The sequence below is a fragment of the Lingula anatina genome, chromosome 2 (genome assembly GCF_051362555.1).
Source record: "Lingula anatina isolate TDL-2025a chromosome 2, LinAna3.0, whole genome shotgun sequence".
NCBI lineage: Eukaryota > Metazoa > Brachiopoda > Lingulata > Lingulida > Lingulidae > Lingula > Lingula anatina.
The window spans coordinates 24,299,743-24,321,943 of NC_141768.1; the positions used below are offsets into that span (position 1 = coordinate 24,299,743).

Below are 22,201 nucleotides of genomic sequence, written 5' to 3' on the forward strand. Positions count from 1 at the left end.
TGACCAATCATTTGTTGCGTTTCGAATTCCACTGACGAATCAAGTCCATGTTTTGAATTAGAAGCGACCATTTTAAACGAGGCCAAAACACAAGCCGTGATAGTCCACAGTATCTACAAATAAGCATTGAAAAAGCTCGGATTCCTTCGAAAAGGGATATCTGATAAGGTGAGAAATCTATTTAGATAAATCTGTTAGAATTAAGAGAATGAAATACTGTCCATACCTCTCCATTTAGACAGGTGCAAAACTTTTATGCAGCTGTTAAAATACTGAAGTTAAACCTCAGACATTTGACGTTCCTTCATCATCATGTGCATTAAAAAGTGTCATGTTAAAATAAATGCAAGTTTAAGTGAATGGTGTTATTGCCATCACTACGGCTCGTACGAGCCTCATGCACCATGCTAAAGATTTCAAGAAGTATTAAGAATGGGATTTTTTTTTTTTTTTTTTTTTTTTTTTTTTTTTTTTTTTTTTTTGCAAACACTCATCAAGTATATTTTCAAAATATTATTGTGCCCTGATCAATCAGTATGCCCTTAAATGCTTAGAAACATTGCACTGAACCCATTTGTATTTTATTAGATGTCTTCTACATCAGATGATAGTTCAACCCCAATGCTGCCTGAAGATTCTCCAGGAAGTTCTATCTCTAGCAGGCTACAGGTTAGTAAAAGTCATTCTCTGCTGGTAGTGGCACTTTTATTTGTAAACATGTCCTTTCTAGTGCTAGAATATGAAAGATATATGTGTAGTTGGGTTGTATATGGGTGTTAAGTGTGTAATAGTATTACAATGTTTATAAATGAAGTTCATAAATTTAGTTTATGATTTTCAGTTGTTTTGAAATATTTTTTTTTTATATTCAGGATGAATATGATGAACTTTTAAAATATGCTGTAGTGGTTCCCAAATTTGACCCCAGCACTCTTCCACAAACACTTGCAGACATCAGAGAATCATTTCCCCAGAGAAGGGAAATGCCTACTATCCCAGAAAGACATGTTACTATTTCTGCAGGTTTGTTTCCTGTTGACTGAAAATCATCTTTTTGCTATGTAATCTTTCAAAGTCTTAGGTATCAGTTATGCATACAAGACAATTTTGTAATTGACTTAGTTTCAGACTGATGGGATTTTGGAAAGCTACAAGTACAATCTTACTTGATTTTCAGAGGTGGTGTTGGTCAGCTTCTTTATTTTCATATATGCCAACTTTTACTTTGAGAGTGAATAATGTTTTCATTTAGTCTCTAAGTCAGTGACTAATGTGGATAAATGCATTTTATAATAACAGATACTTTGACATTTTTTTTGTTGAAATTATTATTATTATTATTGTGTAATATTTATATTTTATTATTTGTTTATTTAAAGAGGAGAGTTCACCAGGTGAATCAGTTGAAGAGGAAGAGAGAATCGAGGATAGGAATAGCTCCTCTCCAACAGGCAGAGTGCAGCAGCCATATGTTGACCCCAGTCAGCAAGGTCAAAGGGCACCATCTAGGTCACATGTGTCAGGTACAGGTTTCTTCACTTGGGCCTGTATCACAAGATTATGAAAATTCAGATTCACTTGTATAAGGTTGTAAAGAATCCAGCTACGCAAGTTGTACATTTTAGCTGTAATTATTGTGGATCATTCAGCACTACACAGTCAGGGGCAGATATTACAAAGTCTTGGATTTTAGCTGTTGAAAATGAACCCCTTGAAAAATGTTTTTTTTTTTTTTTTTTTTTTTTTTTTTTTTTTTTTTTTTTTTTTTTGTGATGCAAGCTTCAGGTGGACATTAGCACGTACTTGTACAGGTCTTGTATTTATAGGAAAAAAAAGCATGGATTTCAGAATGCCACAACTTTTTAAGCATTTTGTGGTCAAAAAATAAGGTTGCTAGAGCTTTGAAGATAAGTGTGAATAATTATATCCTTACAGCACAGCTGCAAACCCCCAGTAAAATGGCTGGACTCGGTGGACAGGCCCCGCTGACCCCAGAGAGTGAGTCTTCCACCCTGAGTGCCAGTCCAGGGGAGAGTTCACCTGAAAGTCAGCCTGCTTACTCCCCCACTGTGGACCCAGATGTTGGCAGGATGGAGCAGTACCTTGATGTGTGGTGTGGGGACTTGAAAAGAAATGTCTTGGTGAGTGCCATGTGCCAGGAAATATATCCATATGAGTTGACCAAACTAGAAAAATATAAATTAATAAAAATTGAGTAAATGGCATAAAAGCACTTGGCTTTTTACTGTTACTTGGTGCTTAGTAGTAATTATTATTTAAAGCAAAAAAAAACAACAAACAAACAATTAATGTATAAGTAAAAGAGAGAAATGAGTTGGAAAATTCATATGAATGCAGTAACATGAACAAATGAATAAGATAATTAAGTTGTCATTGGTAGCCAAGAACTAGACCATGTCCAAAAGCTTGAGTAAACCTGTGGATAATGAGTCAATTTGAGTGCAGGCATAATAATAATGTGAAAAATACAGTGGTTTTATTGTTTCTTTCTCTGTCTTAAGAAAAGATTATATAATTGAGCATTAATTTTTTTTTTTTTTTTTTTTTTTTGAAAAATGACACCTTAGTAGATGCAGTTTGTTGTCTAAATGTATATTTTTGCTCATTTCAGAATGAACTAAGTAGAATGAAGATCAAAACCATTGAACATGGACGCCAGCAACTGCAGAGAGAAAAAGAAAAGTATAATTCATGTCTCGATATTCCTTTTAAGATATGAGAACAAGTAGAGAACATTGTTTTCATTTCAAATTTCAGTAATGAAAAATCTATTTTGAATTTGTTGGCATTTTTGTGTGTTAATTTCTAATACCTGTTGATTTAATAGTCAGATCTAAAAGACTGTTTCTGTTTTAGGGTAGAACCAGACATTATCCACACTCTGCATCTGTATGTAGACTAATAACACTGTGTCCAATAAACAATTTTTACAAGGGTTAATGAGTACTCAGTTATGGTGATATGATAATTTGGACCAATAAATCTAGACAGTATATATATCTTAATAAAACTAATTTTAGGCATGCATTGGAGGTGAACCAGCTCCAGAATGAAATGGAGGGACTGAAAGAACTTCTTAATACATATGAACAGTCGATACAGAGGAAGGATGAAGTGATCTCAAACCTCACCAGAGGGCTTCAGAAACAGAAGGAAAAGTTTGAAATGCTAAAGACATTTTGTGACTGGAAAATCCGGCATAGTGAGCAGATGAGAGAGGTAACAATGTTGAAACCTTTTTTTTTTTTTTTTTTTTTTTTGCTGTAAATAATTTATTATATTTTAATTTAAAATACCACCTTAAAATCAAACTTGTTAATGTGAGTGGTTATTTTAAGAGCACTTCGAAGGGTAAATCTAAATTCCTAATATAAAAGATGTGTGTATATATCATAAAAGTAATTGAAAAGTGTTCAGTCTGAATTAACATCCCTTTAGGGGATACTTGTATTCTAAATGACAAGATTGCATCACATACCCATTGGTACCTCAAAGTATCACAGAAGCCCTTTTTAGGTCAAAGAATTTTTGAAATGTAGAATATTCAGAACAGCAATTATTTTGAAAAAAAAATGCATGTTAGAATGTTTGCATTATTGTTGTAACACTGTGATAACAACAGCAACTTGTTTGATATATCTCCTGTAGAAATTTGCTACCAACCTGGCCAGGAAGCACTACCACAGGACCCTGTCACAGAAAGTGTGGGCTTCCTGGCACGCCATCATAGAAGCCAAGTGGAGACAAAGAGTAGAGAAAGCCTGTCAGGCTAAAGCACAGGAAGTCTGTATAGCTCTAACCAATGACTACGAGACAAAGTTAGCCTCGGTGAGTTGTGCTGAAGTTACAGCTTGTCTCCTTATAGTTTATTAAATAGTTTGGCAACCTGTTAATAGTTGGATAAATACAATGGCACTATCAAGTAAAATTACTAAATGATAAAAATGAGGATATTGGTGGATGCATAAAACCAAAATAAAATTCCATTGTATTAATTAAAAAAATGATAACTAGTTTTAAAAGCTTGCTGGTCAACATTGAAGCTTGAATAATGCACTTAATAAATCTCCCATTGAACATTTGGTCGTGATTTTAGATCTTTTAAATGACTTGGTTATCCTAAGGGAATATTTGTTAGTTTATCTAGGTTCTAGAGGATAGTAGTCTGTGATCAGGGTAATTAGTTATCTTTATTAACATTTTTTTTTTTTTTTTTTTTTTTTTTGTGTATTGAAGCACCTTTTACTGAGTAATTCAAGCTTATACTTTCTTTGCAGTACAGCATCTAAGTTCCTGATAAATTATCTAAAGTGCTCTTTCCCGAGATTGCTCTTTAAGTCAGAGAATTTGTTAGTTAAACCAAAGTGCCAAACAAGTGAAGTGCATTTTAGGACTGTCTGGTACAAGGTCATTAACTTTGAGGCCTTGTTTCAGGTTTTGTAGGAAATTCATCCATTTGTTTGTTTGTTTTTTTGTGTGATTTTTGTCAGTTTATGGTCAGTAGATATATAGGTTCCAAGCAATTAGAATGTTATAACAATAAATAAGCATCAACTAAACATCCTGGAGATTATGTCATTGTGTTTGTATACCATAGCTGAATGAAGCACTGGATGCAGCCAGAACAGAAGTCGGCCAGCTGCATGCTGAGAGGGAAAAGTACGAGGAGACAATGAAGAAGGCCTTCATGAGGGGAGTGTGCGCCTTGAATTTGGAAGCCATGTCAATGTTCCATGAAGGAGAAGATGGAAATGGCCAGGGTAATTGAAATGGATTAAGATTTGTCATCTTATTGGAATTCCAATCATTTCATGTATAGTCTGCATAAAAGCTTTGGGGTAGGGGGTTGGTTCTTGGACTGGTGAAATACTGATATTGCCAAGGTGAAGTAGTAACCAGTCAATAAAATTATTCTTCTTTTATGGGTCAAAGCTTTAGGTTATCTAAGAGAATCAGTTACAGTTTTCTTACAACTCCAGTAAATGTCCTTAGTCTCGACACAAGTAATTTCATTTACTGTAACAATCAATGGATATATCTAGTTATTGTTGTAGTTTCCTCAATCAGCTTAAATTAGTGTTTTCAATACACATAAATAGCTCAAAATGGTAATTGAACAGCTATTAAAGTTAATGAGGCTTTAACTTGGCCGATAAAATTCTACACTGGATGCTTCTATCACATATATTCAGGTGATGGTCAGAGTGATGGTGGATCCCCAGGGGATGGGGGCAGTGGTGGTGGTGGTTTGGTCATACCCCAGGAACCTGTATACAGCACTGAGAGCCAGCAGAGGTTGCCCTCCCATCTCACATCTACGTCAGCACCAGCCCAGCCTAGAGTGGTCACAAGTCAGGCTGCAATCTCACACTCTTATGTTGCGCAGACAGCAAGACCACAGGTATTGCTGCTTTTGTGTCAAAAAAACATTTTAGTAAATATTGAGTACTCATTCTATTTTTCTAACAAAGGTTATCAAGAAAGCTAGTGAACTAAAACCTTTCTCGTCTACCTTATAATATTTATCAAATGATACTGTGTAGAATAATAGCATCAATTTTGAGAAATGAAAGATTGAAGTTCTGCAAGTGTTTATTTTTGCAACCCCTTACTTTATATGCACACTTGATACTGCCTAATGATAGGCATTAGTACCTCAGTTATATTTGAAGATATTAGTCCACTAATGGAACCATATCTGTCTTGTACTTTCAGATGTCCAAGCAGGTCAGACCTACGTCCAGTCTAAAGGGTAAAACAGTGACTGCAACAGTCTCAGCAAGGCCGGACGTGTTAAGGAGAGGTGACCGCATAGGTGGTGAAATACCCACTATGGGGTTAGCGCCACCTATGAGTTCAGTTTTAGTAGAAAGACATCAACCTGTAGTGAAAGTAAGTGAATTTTAATAGTTTTGGGGTTTTAATGACCTTCTTTTTCTGCAAAAAAAATTGCAACGTCTGGGTGCATAACATCTATTACACAGTAAGCAAATTTATTTTTAACATAATTTATTTACAATCTTCAATAATAGATATGTTCTTTTATTTTCACCAGGAAAGTGGTTTTCAACAACATACTTTTAGAAATTTATATGATTTGTATGATTTACCTATTTCCATTCCAGCCAAGACTTGGACATGCTACTGCCTTGCAGTACTCAAGATATGAGTAAATGCACGGCTTAATGCTTATTTATTTATTAGACCATTGATATAATTATTTCCAATTGCAGCAAACAATTGGCCATGCCACCGCCATGCAGTACCCAAGATCAGGTCAGCCATTACAGAGACCTGGTCCCACACAGCCCAGGATAGTTCAGAGGAAGATAGCTGGACAGACAGGCCCAGTACACTTAGGGTCTCCCAATGTACACACAGTCAAAGTGGTGGAGTGATTGGTGCTCTTTTGAAATGTTGATTTTATTTCACAAATTAATGTATTTCATAATTGGAATGAAATGGTGATATTTTAGGAATAACATTTTTAACCTCATTGGATGTAAGTTCATTCTATCAATATATATGTTAAAATATGGAAGTGTTTTATGGCTAGTATGGATTTTTATCATCTCAGATATGATCTTATCTTGTATTTTAAATAGTCTCATGATTTTTAAAAACATGTATGACAACTGAACTTGCTTAACTGGTGGTGTTGTAAAAAGTTAAAATGTTGTTAGTGTTTATTATACTCAAAAAAATGTGAACATTATTTTGAACAATAAGGCAAAGGAATAAATCACTTCTTGTTAGATATCTTTTATTGGCTTTTTATAAAATGCAAGTTCTTCAGCTGACATATTACACCAAAGATTAAAAAAGACATCCACTGTCACAAAAATGCTAAGAAGTCAAAAGGACCTTTCAGCAGGGTTACTGATCAAAGTTGTCTTCTGGGTAGTCTACGAGGAATTGTCAGAGAACTGTAAGATATTCTATAACTCAGTTTTGTCAGCTACCAGTTAATGGTTTCTGTGCCACAAAATACACACAGTCGTAGACATACTTTAACATAGACTTGGGGTTCTCTGTATACCCAGACTTGATATTCGTCTTCTCCTCCTGAAACAAAGAAAAATTAAGGTTCTGACTCTCAAGGTGTTCTAATTACATGGGCGCTGTTGTATTATATTTTACTGACACAAATGTCCTGGCAGTGGCAGCACTGAACAAGCACTTAGGGTAGTGTTTATCACAGAAGACAAGTTTCACCTTGTATGAAAGTTGGATAATAAAAAATAAAAAGAATTTCTTGGTATGTTCTTTTTAACAGATATAACTGTTACCTTTCCATGTTTCTGTGTCCTTAAAACCTTATAGTGTATAATATTCAATCTTACCAGGATAAGGAAGCCCAACTGCAGTATAACCTTTTTGACATCTTCATAGCTGAGCTCTATTGACAGTTCATTTGGCATGTCGGCAAAGTGATACAGCAAAGGACCTATAAATAGATGAAAAAATCTCTGCTTGATTTAAAGAATTAAAACCTTAAAAACTGTTAAAAAGAGTATATAATTAATTTTTTTGGTCAGTTATTTATAACTTAGACTTGGGTGTCTTGTACGCCTACTGAAGCTGCTAAACGATCGTTAATTACCCGCTAGCGGCTTCAGTAGGCCTGACAGACATTCAATCCGCTGAAGTTGATAGCAATTTACAACAGTTAGTAATATAGTGTCTGAGAATGGTCCCTATGCTTTGTGCAAAACCATGTCAACTCAAACTTGGGAATTTTCTTGAATATGTCTTCAAAGGTAACTAGCTTTCAAAAATAAACCATAAACAGTGTTTCATGATAGTACACAATAAATGTACCTGACATACTTAAAGGTGCTATTATCACCTATGACAATCATTTACAAGTTAATCACAATTTGCTCTAAGGGTTTGGTTTAAAGAGAAATAAAAAGAAGAGGTTACCAAGCATATAAATCTTTATTAAAATGCACCTTAATAGGCTAAAATTCTAAGCAGTTTTTGCTAAGACTGGTTTTAGTCTTTAGTTGTTTTTTGTCAAATGGACCATAGTGTGTTACTAACCCATATTTATCCAGTAACCCCCTGGTTTCAGTATTTTCCATATTGTCTCCAGATAGGCAATCACATTGTGAGCTGTGTCTATAAAAAACACTGTTGCTATACAGTCCCACGTATCTGAAAAAAAAAAAAAAAGACACTGTCATGTAACCACAGTTGCTGTCTTCTGCAGTAGAGAACATACACATTCAGTCTTATATTTGTTCCTAGATGGCAAGATTTTGGGTAAAGTGAATCTGCTCCTCTATACGCAACTACGTGCCTCTTTAACTTTTACCTCTACTTACATACATTTACACCAAAAGAAAACACTCAAAACTATGACAGTTTCTTTAATCAACGGACATAATTGGAGCTTTTGTTCCTCAATAATTTTATGTCTCTTGCAGCAGCTTCTTTAAGGAATGAGGCACGCTTGGATGTCACCTTGATTGGATACTAAACGATTGTTGTAAAATCGCTATATGATTTTACATGGGGCTTACGAAGAAGAAGCCATGCCATTGGACAGGTATTTGTAATGCGACCTCTGCGGTTACGTCACTTCCTGAATTGGAAGGTAGAGAGGACCGACTTAAACGTCAAGGTGGGAATTTTGGTTTACGGTTTGATTGTGTGTATGCCATGCACAGGATTTACAAACGAGCGATGGGATGATGTAGCCTGCAGTATTTGTGGTAAGTGTGACAAGTTTTAGGCCGCTTGGATGCCTGGCAGTATTTTATTTTGATTACTATCTTAAAATTTCTGGAATCTTGTTTCACAAGCTTACTCTATTTTATTGTTTCTATGGGGGCACATGGGAACTTTACGACATTCGGTTTGATAGGGCTTTTTTGCATTGTATTAGATTAATGTGGCAGTCTAAGGTTGTTCTAGGTGGTTTTTATTTTAGGCAACTCAGTTTAAAGTCATATAGCGATTTTACGACAATCATTTACTATCCAATCAAGGTGACAGCCGAGCGTGGAATGAGGCCACAGATGCTGATTACAGAAAATATCATTAAAGTTAAGTGATAAACACAGCTGATGAAATCATTTTCTATTAAAGGTAAAATGTGCCGAATTCTTTTATTTTGATAGAAAAGCTGAACTTTTACCCACTTCTTATAAAAATAAATAAAAATTTTACCTGCTTCTGTATAAACTTCTAGGAAATCTCCAGCGGCCATGGAGAACTCGGACTTTGACGGCATCTCTGACGGGTTGATGTCTGGAAATTTCACAGCTTTCAGTTGATCCGCATTTGACATGTTGTTACACCACTGATGAACCCAGGGATGGATAGTGTAGATCTCAATACTGTGGCATCTAAACAATTACGTGAGAAAAAGTGTTATCATATGATGTCTGTAGCATGCATTGATTTGAAATGTGACAGTTGAATTGTGTGCAAAATTATGCCAAAAAAATAAACTGTTATGAAGATAATGAGAGTAAAAAATATAAATGTGATTGAGACCAATATGAACAGCCTTTCTCTCTTTTTTTTTATCTTCAGAATTCATCTCCTCAATCTACAGCAAATATCAATCATTCACTTATTTGGTTTTCATGTGAATACCACTGACTGACATTACTTTTTTTTAAACTTCCTGAGCAAGTGTTTTTCATGTAAAAAATATCATAAAAATAATTTCATAATTTAACTTTAAACTTCACATTATGTGAATCATAATTAACAGCAATGTTTACTGAGCAAAAATGTAATACTGAGCAAGGGTGGCCTTCCAATATGTAAAACTTGACATGCATCTGTCAATCCATCTTAGGGAGTTTCCTTTACCTGTTCAGGACAAAATGTGAAGCAAAAAGCATAAAAAGACTCCATTCATTGCCCTGGCAGTTGTAGCCTAGTCTTGCTATGTCATGGGCCAATCTTCCCAAACCTGCCCCTGGGACCAGCACATATACTGAGGAGGGATTACTGCAATAAAAACAGTTTTACCAAGGTATTATATACCTACTAGTATATATCAATTCAAAAGTAGCTTGAAAAATGATGTCTGCACATGGAACTATACTGCTTCTCTTTTCATAAAATGTGCACATTTTTACTGGAATAATTTTGCTGATAACCACTGCAGAACCAAAATGTCAAGATATCAAGAATGGTAACACATTTTTGAAGATATCTATATATGGAGAAACAGGCTTGTAATTTTGGTTTCAGGATTAAAAGGACACAAAAGAGGATTTTCGCGCCAAAATTGATTTATCCTGATTTATCCCGAGGTTAACACTACTTTTCCGCGATTTACCAACCTTTAATCTATCATTCCCGGCACACGCCATCGCTCTGTAACATTTTTGGAAAATACAATAACAAGGCAGCAAAGCTGTCAAATGTACAGACAAAAAGCAGGAAATAACAAAATAGGCTACTGTCAATTCTGATGTTAAAGTACATTATGTTAAACTGCAAATTCAACATCAAATTTTAATTATGCTCAACAGGTAATACCAATGTAAGTAAAATGTGTAACAAGCATAAGGCTTCAGGCCCATGGGAGTTCAAGTTCACACTTTGAAAATGTAAAACTTCCAGAAAAAGAAGTCAATTAGACTGCTTTTCCAACTCGAGCTGCATTTTAGTCCTGTGTTTCTTTTTTAAAAGTTTGACAATCATAAGTAATATGGTTTTCCCATGATGGTCATCATGGCAGCAATACCCAAAATTGTGTTTTCTTCTATTTTGATGCAATATTTCATAATGCTTAACAGCATAAAGACCATCAGTTTTTAATAATAAAATATACGTATCGTGGATTTTCAGAAAATGTGACTAGCATGGGTCTTCAAGCCCAAGGTGGTTCTAAGTCACACCTTGAAAATGCCAATATGTGAAAAATTAAATTTTCACAAAAAACTGATTAACTACCAGAAAAATTTACCAAATAGACTGCACTGCCTAATGAAACTGTATTTTAGTCCCATGTTTCTTTCCTGTAAGTTTGAGAACAGTAAGTGACATAGTTTTCCTTAAATGGTCATCAAGGGAGCAGTGTCCAAAATAGGGGTTTCTTCAAATTTTGATGCAATATTACATAATGTTTAACAGGATAATAACCATCAAGTTTTAATAATAAAATATTAGTATCATGGATATTCAGAAAATGTGACTAGCAAAGGTCTTCAGGCCCATGGAACTTCAAAGTCACAACTTGAAAATGCCAAAATTTAGACAAGACAGTACTGTCCTGAAATGCATTTTTTTCCATTTTTAACAATTTTTTAACATATAACAAAATTAACACTTTACTGCCATTTTTATATGATCAACTAAGAAAATTGATGAGATGGGAAAAATATCAATAGAACAGTGTTTAATGTACAATTTCCTCTATTCTGAGTTTCTGAACATTGTGAATGAATGAATGAATCTGACAAACTGCAATGATAAGAGTTTATTTCCATTTTTGAAACTCTATTATACAATACATGATAACAAGCTTACCAATATTTTTACATAATCAACTAACAATGTTGTAAAGATGCAGGAAATGTTAAACAAAGACTTTTACGTATCTTATTAGTTAAATAATGAGACTGTTAACATGCCTAAGAATTGAATCTGAGGAAATGTGAAACAAGACAGTACTGTTATGAAATGCGCTTATTTCCATTTTTAACACTTTTTTAACATAAAACAAAATTAACAGTTTACTGCCATTTTTATATGATCAACTAAGAAAGTTGATGAGATGTGAAAAATATCAATAGAACAGTGTCAAATGTCCAATTTCCTCCATTCTGAGTTTCGCGAACATAATGAATGATTGAATCTTACAAACTGCAATAATATGAGTTTATTTCCATTTTTGACACTTTATTACACAATACACGATAACAAGTTTACCATCATTTTTACATAATCAACTAACAATGTTGTAAAGATGCAGGAAATGTCAAACAAACACTTTTACGTATCTTATTAATTAAATAATGAGACTGTTAACATGCCTAAGAATTGAATCTGAAGAAATGTGAAAAAACAGCATAACTTATAAAATAATGGCCCGATTATGCTGATTTTCGAACTTGACCTGCGTTTTAGTAAGATTGATTACTCCTGTGAGTTTCATGACAACAGGCCTATCAGTTTTCTTTGAAATGTGTTAACAGTGTTGCATATATGCTGAAAAGTGAAAAAACAGCATAACTGCTAAAATGGTGGCCCGATCATGCCGATTTTCGAACTTGACCTGCGTTTTAGTAAGATTGATTACTCCTGTGAGTTTCATGACAACAGGCCTATCAGTTTTCTTTGAAATGTGTTAACAGTGTTGCATATATGCTGAAAAGTGAAAAAACAGCATAACTTCTAAAATGGTGGCCCGATCATGCCGATTTTCGAACTTGACCTGCGTTTTAGTAAGATTGATTACTCCTGTGAGTTTCATGACAACAGGCCTATCGGTTTTCTTTGAAATGTGTTAACAGTGTTGCATATATGCTGAAAAGTGAAAAAACAGCATAAATTCTACAATAATGGCCCGATCATGCTGATTTTCGAACTTGACCTGCGTTTTATGAATATTCATCAGCTCTGTAAATATAAAGCCAAAAAGTAAAACTGTCTTCCACTTATGGTGTTAACGCTGAAGGTGCACGGCGACGGCGACGGCGACGGCGACATCGACGGCGACATGAACGGCGACGACAGACGCAGGTGATGGCAATATGTACAGACACATCTGTGTCTGTACATAAAAAGAAAACCTCCGCTTAAGCGGAGGTTTACCAACAACCACCTCCATTTTCATAATTGAGCTCTCTAGACTTCCGGATCTCGCGAGATTCTCGTATTGCGACCTAGTTAAAACCAGTTCAAGCTGCCGGGAAAGGACAACGTGAAACAGGAGGCTCAGTTATGCTGGGAGTCCTTCGAAGAAGCGAAGACAGATAACAAAAAGAAAAAAGAAACAGCCTTTACAAAAAACATGCGTAAAACAGTGTATCAGGAAATGTACGACAGGCAAACAATAAACACCGGCGAGGAAGAAGGCAGATGAAAACCTGCTTGGGTGGCCATGGATACGAAGAATGGCCTGGCCGCGAAGTATTTACTGGATTTGTGAGTACCATTTACAATAATCTTTGAGATAAGACACCAGTGAAAATATTTATTAAGCACAGAGATTTATGTTTATTTACGTGTGTTCGTTGTATATCTTAACGATTGTCAGGCTCGTCTGTCAAAATATGCCATGAAATTGTAACTAATATGAGTGGTATCGATGACAGAAAGTGTTGCTCATATGTCGACTCTGACAGGGTTTGGGTTAGTTTATAGAGCAAAGAAAGTTTAAATAAAAACGGACATGGTGGGAGATACTAGTCTCATTACATATACATTACAATGGCCAGGGCGAATTTTTGACTTACCGAGGGCACATTTCTTGTGCCTCTAACATCTAGGCATACCACAGTAATTAAGACATATGACAAAGATGCTATTTCTTTAGGCATCTAAATCCCAAAATGAATGTGCAGAAGCTGTTATTGTATCTAAGTTTAACCCAATGTTAAATGGCATGTCAACTATAAGTGAAAATAAATAGTAGTATTTTGATTTTATATTTTAAAGACAATTTGTCTCCTTTTTACATTAAAAATAAATAAATCAGAAAGGGGATATTGCATGTTTATGTTTGGTACATCTCTCTAATGTATTAAATAGTCCAGAGTAATAATTTAGATCATACAATTTTAACTTCCAACCAGATTAAACCAATATGAAGTGATCAAGAAACTTCAAAATTAAGTTGTAGTTAATACTAGTGCAGTTGAAGATGACAGTCTAGATAATTTAAGGTGATCATATTGAGAAAAATGGCATTTATACTTATTTCAGTTGAGTTTTATACTTATTTCAGTTATGTTTTTACATAATTTTTCTCAAACTCGATTATCTTATTTTATGTACTGTTGCTTTTTTTTTTGGTTGCAGTATCAAGGTAACTTTTTCCTATGGTATGCCTGAACTGGAAGAAGTGCAGATGGAAGAGGAGGAAGATGCTGAAGAAGAGGGAATTAAAGGATCCTGATGATCCAACATGGGACTAAAACATGTCTTTAGAGTAAGCAGAATTTTAATAAGCTGATATTCACTCCTCATATATTAGGCATATAGGTGCATGATTTCTCTTTTATCAATTTTTTTTCCAAATTGGCGACACATAATGTAAACATAATGCAAGACTCTATTTCCTCTGTCAACTGAAACGAGCTAAGCTTTACCAAAGTATTGTGCACTCAATTCTAGAATATGCCTGCCCTGTGTGGCATCCAGGACTAACTATAGAGCAATGCAAACTCTAAGAGACTGACCAAACTTGTGCTTTGAAGATTATTTTCCCTGACCTATACTATGATGAAACCCTGAACCTGGCATATGTGTACTTTAGATAAACGAAGAGATTGTGCAAAACTTTCTTTTACAAAATAACTGAATCCTCTGACAAACTGAATCACATCTTTATTGATCAATCCAATCGTCTTTTAAGATCAAACAATAGTAACAAAGTGCCACAATTTAAGACCGACAGATTCTGATGCTCTTTTATTCGGTATGCACTTTTAAATTTCCAATAGTATTATGTTGTCTTTTATCCTAAGTACAATAATTTTAAAGTTCAATTAGCAGTCTTTTAACTCAGTTTAATTCAAGCAAATATTCACTTTATTTTCATTATAATTTTCTTAACACTATGTACAACTTCAACCCACTGGGTTGCAATCTTAATAAATTATTATTATTATTATTTTGATTTGCTTTTTTAGACCTAAAGGTTATGAGCAACTGCCAGTATGATGTCCTGAAGAAGAGTTTTTTACATGGAAGAGGAACTCCATGGCTCTCCACCAAAAAAAGATTAACTTTTCTTGAGGGTCCAAAGCGGGGACGAGTTGGATAGTGAGAGACTTTTCCTGACTTTCGAGTGCTGCTTACAGGATATATTCAGTGAACTCATCTTGCCAATGTGACAAAGCATAATCTGCTGACTTCAAACCATCTAGCACTTACATGTATGCTATAATGCAGACAGATTGGAAATCAAGGTGGTCTTTCCTCCCAAACCTAAGTCATATGCCTGATATTGAGAATAAACCATTTTGGTCCAGCATTTACTTCTTAAATCTAAATGACATCAAATGTATTATGGAATATGGTACTGGTGGCATATTGTGATTTCAACTTGATTTTAAACCAGTGTGTTGTTAGATTTTGTAAGATCACCAGTTGCAGTTTTGTGACTTTGTTACAGCATAAAATTCTGTATTTGGCAAATGACTGCATGTCATTTCTTTTAAGACCTACAAAAATGGTTTGAGTGAACACTTGTGCCTGTATTCAATTCTCCACTCAGCCATTATTTAGAATTCATGCAGGGAAGCTATGCCTGTAATTTTTAAAGAAATATTTATACCTTTCTATTTATTCCCTGCACATCTTGGAAAAGTATGTGTGAATATCTTACTGATGAAACAATTTATGTTTGTGTAAGTTGGGTTGGTCCTTTCTTATGACACATCCCTTTGCATGGAGACAGCTCACATGAGTCAATACACGGACAGAGAGGGGGATAATTTGTTGATCTGCAATCCTCATGGGTCTGCATGTACATCAGACTCTTAACATGATAGCCTGGCTATTAATAAGTCTCTCTCAAAAATGTTATCATACTATAATGTGTACTGCACAATGTGAAAGTTTGTGAATGCTTGAATAGAAGGCTTATTTATGAAGATGGCATTAATGAGTATGAAAATAATTATGCATTCTAGCTTACAGAATCTGTGTATGTCTTATTCATTACATGTGACAGGTAATAATAAAGATGATTTGGCCAAATTCCAAACTTATGTAGCAAACTTTGTTTATTCTTGTATTTTTGCCAAATATAAATAAAAGATGTTTCAATATTTAAACTTTTATTTCATTCATAATCTCTACCCAGTTAATGCTTCATTGATACTGCAGCTTATGCTTTGTACATAACAATATGTTAATTAATAATAACAGTTGGATAGTACATGTTAATTTACTAAAGGGCTAGTTCTTAGAAAAACATGTTCGACATTAAAATATATTCTAAAAAAGTTTTCAAGTATTGCATTAGAATTGAATCTTTGGATGTATTTGACAAAATTATATAATTATTGAAGAGTTGACAATGCACAGAAAATAAAGGCCTTGAGGCTCTCGCTGATCTCAGTCTTGTCACTTTAAATACATGTACATGGGCATTATAATATAAAACTGTTCACTCGGTTTTGGTAAAAGGTGGTGGATCATGTGGTCATCGCTGCAAATTTTTTGTAGCAGTCTTTTACACAACTTGTCACACCGACATTGAAGTGATGCAGTATTGTAAGATTGGAGTGCTTCCTGGTATGAGTTTTCCAGACATAACTTGAGGCACTGTAATAGTAAAATTACATAAAATGGTTATAAAGAAAAAAATGTATTGATATTATCATAACAGCACTATTCTTTAACAAAAATCAACAAATTAAGAGGGCATGATCACTACATGATAACCAGCTTATTATAAAGAAGCAAGTCTGATTATGGCAAAAAAAAAATAATTAAATTTAAATATCTGCAGCTGCATTAAATCATAAAGGCCACAAGAAGAAATAACATAATCACACATGGTTTCAAAGAACTGATGTAAAAAAATCACACTAATATTCCCCACTTGGAATTAGAATTTTGACTAGCTAATTTACTACAGTAAAGTGCTAAACCGTACCAAATGGCACTGTTCACCCTCTAAAATACCAAAGTTTTAAGCAGGCCGCGGACCCCCCCCCCCCCTTTCAAATAATCCTGGATCCGCCCATGTTATACTGCTAAAATTATTAACATACCTGATCTCTTCACTCATGCTTGAAGGGGTGTATCACCCAATTCCTCCTCTGAAAGGCTAAAAAATCATTCCTTATAATCATATTCATTGACAATATTATTAAATTTACAAATAAGCTAACGTAGTTACGTGCCGTACAAAGAACACCCTCTAACCCCACTAGTACTCGAGTTACATTGTATATCTCATGGGATTCCCCTGCGAGAATATGGTGTGAGGTTAGTCTGTAAGTACTGGTAGATGACCACATTGAGCAGAAAAGGGTATTCCTCCTTCTTTACAGAACTATACACCTCAGGGGTAAAGTGCACTATCTCGCTTCATATAACTAGTAGTACGTACCCAGTGCGAGTGATTTGGCTGCGAGTGCGTTACCCGAGGAAACGTTAATTATTAGCAGTTATCTACGCTTTTTAACTTCCTCTGCCAGACATTTTGATTTCCACTGCCATCTTCCCATTTTAAAGTACTTTTGGTAAATATAACTCGCTTACCTGCAAAGATTCGGTGAGCAATTCCTCTTCTCCTTCACGTCCACGCTCACCTTCGAAACGACATGCTGTCTGCATTGTTTACATCTCGTATCCGAGTCGAGAAGCCGCGTTATTTCAAACTGTGTCAAGATGGCTGACGCCCGGGGTTCGAAAGTGGACGGTGAATATGATTCTTTTTTTCGATATTGATTAAGGCCATTTACCTGCCATTTTATGCTTTACCCATAGCAATTGTTCTCAGATAAGTTAAAAAAGAAGCAATCCATGCACTAAAAAGGCGTTTTTAATCCTATTTTTTGTCCCTTTAACAATTGTAATTTATACATGATCATTTGCAAGAGGTGTATTATTTATGTCTCTGACTGCACATAACATGTCTATAAAAGTCATAAAAAAACATTCTATCAGCAAATGTAACCAGATACAACCTGAGGCGCCCTCTGTGCATCAGTACCTCACCATTTATTTCGTGGAAACCTCCGCTGTATCTCTTCCAGTACTGGTTTATAGCAGGCGTCTCTCTCAGCCTTCCCATCTGTGCTCCAGTCTCTGACAAACTGTTTCAAAGTGGTTTTAACTTTGTCCATATCAAAAGTTGCAGGAATTGGAAGGCTGGGGGCCCTTTTTGTAGGCGTCTCCTCTCCATTACTCTGAGTATTCTGCAGTATGTCACTCTGAAATGGAATGCTGTTTAGATATTATTCACAATCCTGTTATTATAATTGTAGTGAAAGGGGGTTAAAGGGATAATAACTCTTCGTTTTGGCCAAAAAATGAATTTTCCTGGAGTAAACAACAATTTTCCCATACTTACCAATAGTTAATGAATCCATTTTTACATTCAAAGTTAGTCCCTGTTTTTTTCTAAAAAGTTTGGTTTTTTGTTAAAATCTCTTAAGAGATTGTAACAGAGTTTAGCCATCAATGGAGGTCACATGGTCTGAAGACAAGCTCAGATATCAGAATAATAGCTATAACTGCCGTTTTTGTTATAACACAGAATATATTATATTTCTATGAGTTGTTCACAATGTTTTTATTGTGAAATATAGATCTCATACGAAGAGTTATTATCCCTTTACGTGATCTTACTAAAATGGATTGCCCTTTCGATTGAAAAATTTCCACACTGAGTCTCCAGCGGGGTCAACTATAAGGGAGTTAAGGAGTATATATATATATACCCCATTTTCAGAAAAAGACTGGCCCCTACCCAGTCCTTTTTTAGTTGTTGGCTAAAGGCCTGATTAAACTAAACTAAACTAACTAATCTCACCCATACCTCAGCAGGAAATTCTTCATTTTCAAACATGTGGTTTGTGTTCTTGATGATATTTTTTATCAATTCATAGTTCTGGGCAATACAGTGCCTCACTTCATCCATGTGTTTGGGGAAGTCTGGAATCAGGGCTTTATGGTGGTCAGGAATCTTCTGGTAGGCAATTTGTTCTGTAAATACTCTCTGTAAAGAATGGTCCCTGAAAAGCATAATCATATATGCCAATTTATTCATTTTGTCATGTACATTTTGTCATGTACATAGTTTGAACCACGTCTTTAAATAGTATAATTGTACTTTATGTTATGGTCTTTGTTTTACGGTACATATATATCATACGGGGAGTACACATATAGCAATTTTATTAAATTATCTTAAGACACTTTACCGAGTTCGATTATTGTTGTTGTTTTGAGTAATGGTAGATTAGAATGGTATTTCTAAGTCGTTTTCAGAGATTTTTAGATTCAATAACCAGACAAATCATGGGGACACCCGATATTTATAACATGCAATTAGAATCAACATGGAACTTTCATTATCTCATTAGAGCTCATGCCACGCATTGTCTCTATGTAGAAGAAATGCGTATTTGCACTGCACACCTATGTAGCTTTTCTAGGGGAGTACTTACTTATAGTGTCTAAATGCACATATAATTCTTCTGAAGTGCTCTCTCTCTTTCTCAGTATCTTCTTCGCTTATCTGCTTCCGCACCGGCAGCGCCATGCTTATCCAATTTCCCTGCAGATGTCACTACGGGGTAATCGCCAAGACACACCAAAGCAGCGTTGCATCCTGGTTAATATTAAATGGTTTCACAGTAAAAGATTAACCACAGATGATGAGCAACAGTATATTATAAATGCAATCATATTTTGTCTAAATATCAAAATGAATCGCTCTGCTGTGTTGTTTTATAAACTACATGTATATATGTAGCATGGAGGCCGGCATGTGATGGAAATCTTAATAGTTTGTCAGGTGGGGTGAGTCCATTTTATTTGGGGGTTTCAGGTGGGGCGGGTCCATTCAATTGGAGGGGTGTCAGGTGGGGCGGGTCCATTACATCAGAGGGGGGGTGGCAGGTGGGGCGAGTCCATTCCACTGGAGGGGTGGCAGGTGGGGCGAGTCCATTTCATTGAAGGGGTGTCAGGTGGGGCGGGTCCATTCCATTGGAGGGATGTCAGGTGGGGCGAGTCCATTTCATCTGGGGGTGTCAGGTGGGGCAAGTCCATTTCATCTGGGGGGTGTCAGGTGGGGCGAGTCCATTTCATTGGAGGGGTGTCAGGTGGGGCAAGTCCATTTCATTGGGGGGTGTCAGGTGGGGCGGGTCCATTCCATTGGAGGGGTGTCAGGTGGGGCGGGTCCATTTCATTGGAGGGGTGTCAGGTGTGGCGAGTCCATTCCATTGGAGGGGTGTCAGGTGAGGCAAGTCCATTTCATCTGGGGGGTGTCAGATTGGGCGGGTCCATTCCATTGGAGGGGTGCCAGGTGGGGCGAGTCCATTCCATTGGAGGGGGTGTCAGGTGGGGCGAGTCCATTTCATTGGAGGGGTGTCAGGTGGGGCGAGTCCATTTCATCTGGGGGTGTCAGGTGGGGCAAGTCCATTCTATTGGGCGTGTAATGTTGGCAAGTAAATTCTATTTGAAGCTTCTCGTCAATTTGTTATTAATGAAAATTATTTACCGTACATTTGAGGATATGTGAAATCTGAAACTGGCCACAAAAATATGAAGGAATTTAGAAATATTATTCAAGTACTATACTAAAGAACCGAAAAAAATGGGTTCTACGTTCTACCCTGAAAATATTTAGAAGAGGCAATTTTCAACTGTTGCCATTAAAAAAGTGTTTTAGGTTGCATTAGAATCTTTCCACTTTTTCATTTTTCTGTTTAAATTTCAAAATGAAATATTCATATGAAGAATAGGTCACCAAATATAAATCGATTTATGGAACCGAAATGGGTGGAAAATGGACCAGTCTTATATTTAAAAATATAGGAAAATTGAATCCAGCATGTCAACTTCCCTTATGCTATTTAAAAATTCAAAGTGAATTTTTCAGAAGCGCGATTGTAAATTTATACATTTTTAAATTATTAATGTAGGTTGTTAAAAAAACTGTTTTAGTAATTTTCTTTTAGTGTGTTAAAACCGCAGGAATGCGCAATTTTTATTATTTACAAATTACCCGGTGTCTTTGTTATATCATTTACAACTGTTTCAATTTTAGATATTTTTACGTATCACAGAAAACGTCAATAACATAAACATTCAGACATTATGTACAGGCCAGATTGAATTTGAAAATCCTCAAACACGAAATAAAACAACTCATTTCACCATGTCATTACTACCATCATGATAATTTCATCAAAAAACGCCGTTTTACATAAATATTTATTCAGTTTTCACATTATAGAAGCAGGAAAGAGCGTAGGGTTCCTGGGTGTGACACAGAGGCTAGGCATCATAGGTTGCTTGTAGGCGCATGCTCTGCAGAATCTCGTAGAGCTTCTGAAAATAGAAAATGACCAGACTAAACGGACAGGCATACGAATAATGCATGTAATATCACAGAGGTTATAATTGAAATGGAGTGCGTGTTTATTGACTTGTATGATGTTCTGGCTCAGCTAGCGCCGAAAAAAACTAAGGTTGCCTTACGCCAAAGTCATGAACTGGAATTAGTTAATGATATAACTATTTTTCTTGCAAAAAAGAAACATTGATAACACAACTCATTTCATTTGCGGATGAAGGGTGGTATTACTCCGACCTTTTATATATTTATCTTGAAATAAAGAGTTATAACACTTCTTGTAGTACATGTTGACACATTTCAGAAGAGCACAAAGATCTCTTTTCCATTTTTCCTTTTTGGAATAATATGACAAATATATTGCACATAATTTGGTTGTACAATTAAGCTTTCACACAGTGAACCGTGTAATGGATGGACAACATACGGCACAGTGGAGACGACTCGAAATGCACATGTGCGCGTGTCAGTCAAATTATACAAATGTCTTCGAGCACCTGTCATTTTTTTAAAAAGCAACAACAGAATACCCAAGTCTTATTTGAAACAAAATTTTTAATTAGATCAAAAATATTCGAAATCAGCATTGTCATAATGTTAAACCAAAACTTTAAAGCGCAGGGAAAAAATTCAAGCAAACTTAGGTTATCAAAAACTCAGTTGAGTGCGCCTTTCATTCCTTACATTTGGAGTCTCAATGCATTGTAACAAATAAATTCTACCATTCTGAGTGACATGGGCCTACAAGTAACAATGGAAATAGTAGTACAAAGATTCATGTTATAAATATTTGTCGGAAATATTCTGTCACTCGTCTGCGCCTTTAGCATTAAATGACGGTGGTTATTGAAGAAATAGTGATACTCACCAACATATGAATTTGCTTCTACGCCTTATGAAAGCTCGGCCTTGTGACTGCATCACACAAGCTGCGCT

General features: G+C 35.5%; 2 protein-coding genes and 2 long non-coding RNA genes across 7 annotated transcripts; 2 read left to right on the forward strand and 2 right to left on the reverse strand.

The window, feature by feature from the left end:
- Window positions 1-33: 33 nt before the first annotated feature.
- LOC106171427 (centrosomal protein POC5) lies at window positions 34-6,780 on the forward strand. Its single transcript, XM_013551778.2, has 12 exons — window positions 34-168; window positions 589-669; window positions 873-1,023; window positions 1,380-1,523; window positions 1,936-2,141; window positions 2,633-2,703; window positions 3,042-3,240; window positions 3,670-3,849; window positions 4,619-4,781; window positions 5,214-5,422; window positions 5,737-5,913; window positions 6,255-6,780. Exons 2-12 carry the CDS (start codon window positions 589-591, stop codon window positions 6,417-6,419), a joined length of 1,746 nt encoding a protein of 581 aa, XP_013407232.1. The 5' UTR covers window positions 34-168; the 3' UTR covers window positions 6,420-6,780.
- On the reverse strand, window positions 6,768-22,152 carry LOC106171428 (protein-L-histidine N-pros-methyltransferase CARNMT1). Of its 3 annotated transcripts, XM_087006869.1 has the most exons (9): window positions 22,134-22,152; window positions 19,353-19,516; window positions 18,716-18,917; window positions 17,899-18,113; window positions 9,853-9,993; window positions 9,199-9,377; window positions 8,068-8,181; window positions 7,365-7,468; window positions 6,768-7,086 (listed from the first exon to the last, which is right to left on the reverse strand). In XM_087006869.1, exons 2-9 carry the CDS (start codon window positions 19,445-19,447, stop codon window positions 6,976-6,978), a joined length of 1,161 nt encoding a protein of 386 aa, XP_086862995.1. In that variant the 5' UTR covers window positions 19,448-19,516; window positions 22,134-22,152; the 3' UTR covers window positions 6,768-6,975. The 3 variants fall into 3 exon arrangements, with proteins under 3 accessions (XP_086862995.1, XP_086862994.1, XP_013407233.1); XM_087006868.1 differs by lacking the exon at window positions 22,134-22,152 and having other exon boundaries at window positions 19,353-19,612; XM_013551779.2 differs by lacking the exon at window positions 22,134-22,152 and having other exon boundaries at window positions 18,722-18,917; window positions 19,353-19,602.
- LOC147763486 (uncharacterized) lies at window positions 12,869-15,935 on the forward strand. Its single transcript, XR_015333247.1, has 3 exons — window positions 12,869-13,143; window positions 14,020-14,149; window positions 14,853-15,935. It is a non-coding gene; the product is annotated as an uncharacterized LOC147763486 (long non-coding RNA).
- LOC147763487 (uncharacterized) lies at window positions 15,988-17,866 on the reverse strand. Of its 2 annotated transcripts, XR_015333249.1 has the most exons (3): window positions 17,440-17,748; window positions 16,947-17,002; window positions 15,988-16,494 (listed from the first exon to the last, which is right to left on the reverse strand). It is a non-coding gene; the product is annotated as an uncharacterized LOC147763487 (long non-coding RNA). The 2 variants fall into 2 exon arrangements; XR_015333248.1 differs by having other exon boundaries at window positions 16,947-17,866.
- Window positions 22,153-22,201: the final 49 nt, after the last annotated feature.